General features: G+C 33.5%; 1 protein-coding gene across 1 annotated transcript; it reads left to right on the forward strand.

Moving 5' to 3' along the window:
* The first annotated feature begins 262 nt into the window (after positions 1-262).
* Positions 263-1,566, forward strand: LOC123261393. Its single transcript, XM_044722987.1, has one exon. It carries the CDS (start codon positions 538-540, stop codon positions 1,564-1,566), a length of 1,029 nt encoding a protein of 342 aa, XP_044578922.1. The 5' UTR covers positions 263-537.
* The last annotated feature ends 1,374 nt before the right edge of the window (positions 1,567-2,940 follow it).

Raw genomic sequence — 2,940 nt, forward strand, 5'->3', positions numbered from 1 at the left:
TAAATTTTGTAAAATAGGTTTTTTGACGCTGAAGAGGGTCGAGTGGTCAGCAAGTTTTGGGATCTCTGTCAAATTTTCGAGCAAGATTCGGAAGTGGAGAGTGCTACGGCAGAATATTTGTTCGGACTAGTAATGAAGTCCTTTGAAGATTACGAGATTCCATTAGAGAACATCATTGGATTCGCGTCGGATGGAGCCAGTTTAATGATGAGAAAAGATAACTCGGTAGCTTCAAGATTTCTTGAAAAATGCCCTGGCATTTACATTTTCAAGTGTATATGCCACTCATTGCATCTTTGTGCCAGCAATGCATGTAAAAAATTACCAAGAAGTTGTGAAGATCTGGCTCGAAATGTCGATGGTGAATTTAAAAACAGCGCTAAACGACAGCACTTGTTCAAAAAGTTCCAAACATTTTTAAACATTGATGTTCACAAAATTCTCCGTCCAGCACATACGCGTTGGTTATCTTTAAAAGCGATCGTTTCGAGGATAATTGAACAGTGGCCTGCACTCGAATTATACTTTAGAGACCAAATGCTAACTATTCGATTAAAATCTGTTGAACAGATTGTCCAAGCTCTCAACAATCCGATCATCAAACTATTTTATCTTTTTCTGGACTATATATTACCTAAATTTACTAAACTAAATGAACTCTTTCAGTCATCGTCGGTAGTTGTTACAAGCCTCCATGATAAAATGTGTAAAAGCTATCAAGAACTTTTCGAAACGTACATGTCCAGAGATTATATTTATCGGACCAATTTAATTGAACTAGACCCATGCAATGAGTCGCATCGTTTACGTTCGGAAAATATGTACTTTGGAATTGAAGTCAGAAAAATGCTGGATCAGGTCGAAATTCGCAATAATGAAAAATTAAAATCAGATTTCGCAACGACTTGTACCGATTTTCTAATTGAAGGTTGTAAAGAAATTAAAAAGCGCTATGATTTTTCAGATCTTGTTTTAAAATTAGTCTCGTATCTGAATCCGTCGAAAGCAATGTTGAGAAAGACCAGGGATATTGTCCCCAGTTTGCTGCCCTTGATGAAGGTTTTGCCTCGTATTGCAGCAAGTGATCAACATCAAATAATCAATGATGAGTGGCGTCAATTACCGTCTTTCGAGCTCCCGGCAGGTATTGATGTAAATGATCCGGTCGATATTTTTTGGGCAAAGCTGTTGGAATGTGAAGGAGGAGACCAAGGAATGACTTTTAAAAACGTTTCAAAATTTGTGCTCGAAACAATATCACTTCCACACTCGAATGCTGACAGTAAACGCATATTCAGCAAAATTAACTTAATTAAAACTAAGGCTCGCAATAAAATGACAATTTCGACGGTAAACGGCGTGCTATTAGCTAAACAACGAGTTAGAGGTAAAGAAAACGGTTGCACAACGTATGATCCATCACAGAGTGAATACAGTCGGATGAACAAAGCGTTACTATACATAAAAAAAATTACTACAGAAAGCACTGCCAAAACGGTTCAAGATTTATATAGTGACGCGGATGTAGAGGAATTTAATAATATTTTAATGCCAAACGATTTCTAAGTGATAACACAAATAATTATTCTTTATGAATACGTTAATTATATTAAATTATTTTTTAAAAACTATATTAAAATATAAAAATTATATTTTCTGTTTTATGAATATAAGTGTATATTGATATATAAAAGAAATTCTTTCATTTTTTATTTCACTATCCATTCATATCCATTTCTTCTTTATAAACACAAAATTTTGGCGTGTTTCATACCCAACTTGCATGGGAACAGTGAAATTTTGTCTAAGTGAATTTTAAGCTTGGCACGTTTATTGAACTTAAAGTGGAAAGGGAATCAGTTCAGGTCTGTACCACGTGTAAAACATTTGAGTTTCAGTGTTCTGTTGATTTGACAGCGGTGGTTAAAAAAAAAAACTATAGAGTACTTGCATGCATATCAATATTACAATTTATATGATTTATTTATCTATAATAGACATTATCCTAAAAAATACGATAATTTCGATCCATGTACGATAATTTTACGCCCCTGGTACGATAGTCAGTCCACTTCAAGTTGCTAACGCTGCATACATGACACAAAAAATCTAAAATGTAGACATGAACGAAAAATCTCTACAAATAGGCCTCATTTACACCAGATTTTCAGTAAAAATTATTAATAAACAAATAAATTTTGCGATGAAATCGGTCAAGCTATTCAAAAGTTATAAGAGGGTCACATACATACATACATACACACACACATACACACACACACATGCACGCATACATACAGACATACTGACATCATCGCGAAAACATTCAGCGAAGCTTCCTACGACCTCAAAACGTCAAGATCTGACGAGAACTCGATTGACGAAAAACGGGGTAAAACCAATAACTTCCCGATTTTTGAAAATTTTCAATTTTCTTAGCGGGAAGTTAAAAATTGATGAAAACATAAATATAATTAAAAAGTTATATTCATAACAATTAAAAAGAAACAGAAACTACTTATCTGGAGGTTCATTTACAAAGATTATCAATTATTTAAATTACTCTACTAACAATTTAGAATAATAAAAAAAATTACAGTACCTGGCTTATCTGTAGTTTCTAATTACAACGTTTGAAATTCTAATTAATTCTGATTGACTAATTATTTTTAAAACAATGGAAATTGTGATTGAAATCTATTACTTGTTGTACTAAATACTTTTAAAAAAAATCTTAAAACCCGTAGGTTTTACGTTACACTGATAAAAAAAATGAAAACTTTGTCACTAGTAAAATTCGCAGTCGGCTTGAGCCTGGAGGTCTGCTTGAGAACTGAAAATTTTTCTGTGACAAAGCTTTTTATATCTTTGGTCGAGCTTGGTTTAGAAAAATAGTTTGCGGAAAATTTCATCCAATCAGGATTCCGCTTTTCGGGCCCC

The sequence above is a fragment of the Cotesia glomerata genome, linkage group LG3, assembly GCF_020080835.1.
Source record: "Cotesia glomerata isolate CgM1 linkage group LG3, MPM_Cglom_v2.3, whole genome shotgun sequence".
In the NCBI taxonomy this organism is placed as follows: domain Eukaryota; kingdom Metazoa; phylum Arthropoda; class Insecta; order Hymenoptera; family Braconidae; genus Cotesia; species Cotesia glomerata.

Bases quoted from the DNA above. Each gene is read 5' to 3' on its own strand.
- LOC123261393 (XM_044722987.1), top strand. From the start codon at position 538: ATGCTAACTATTCGATTAAAATCTGTTGAACAGATTGTCCAAGCTCTC.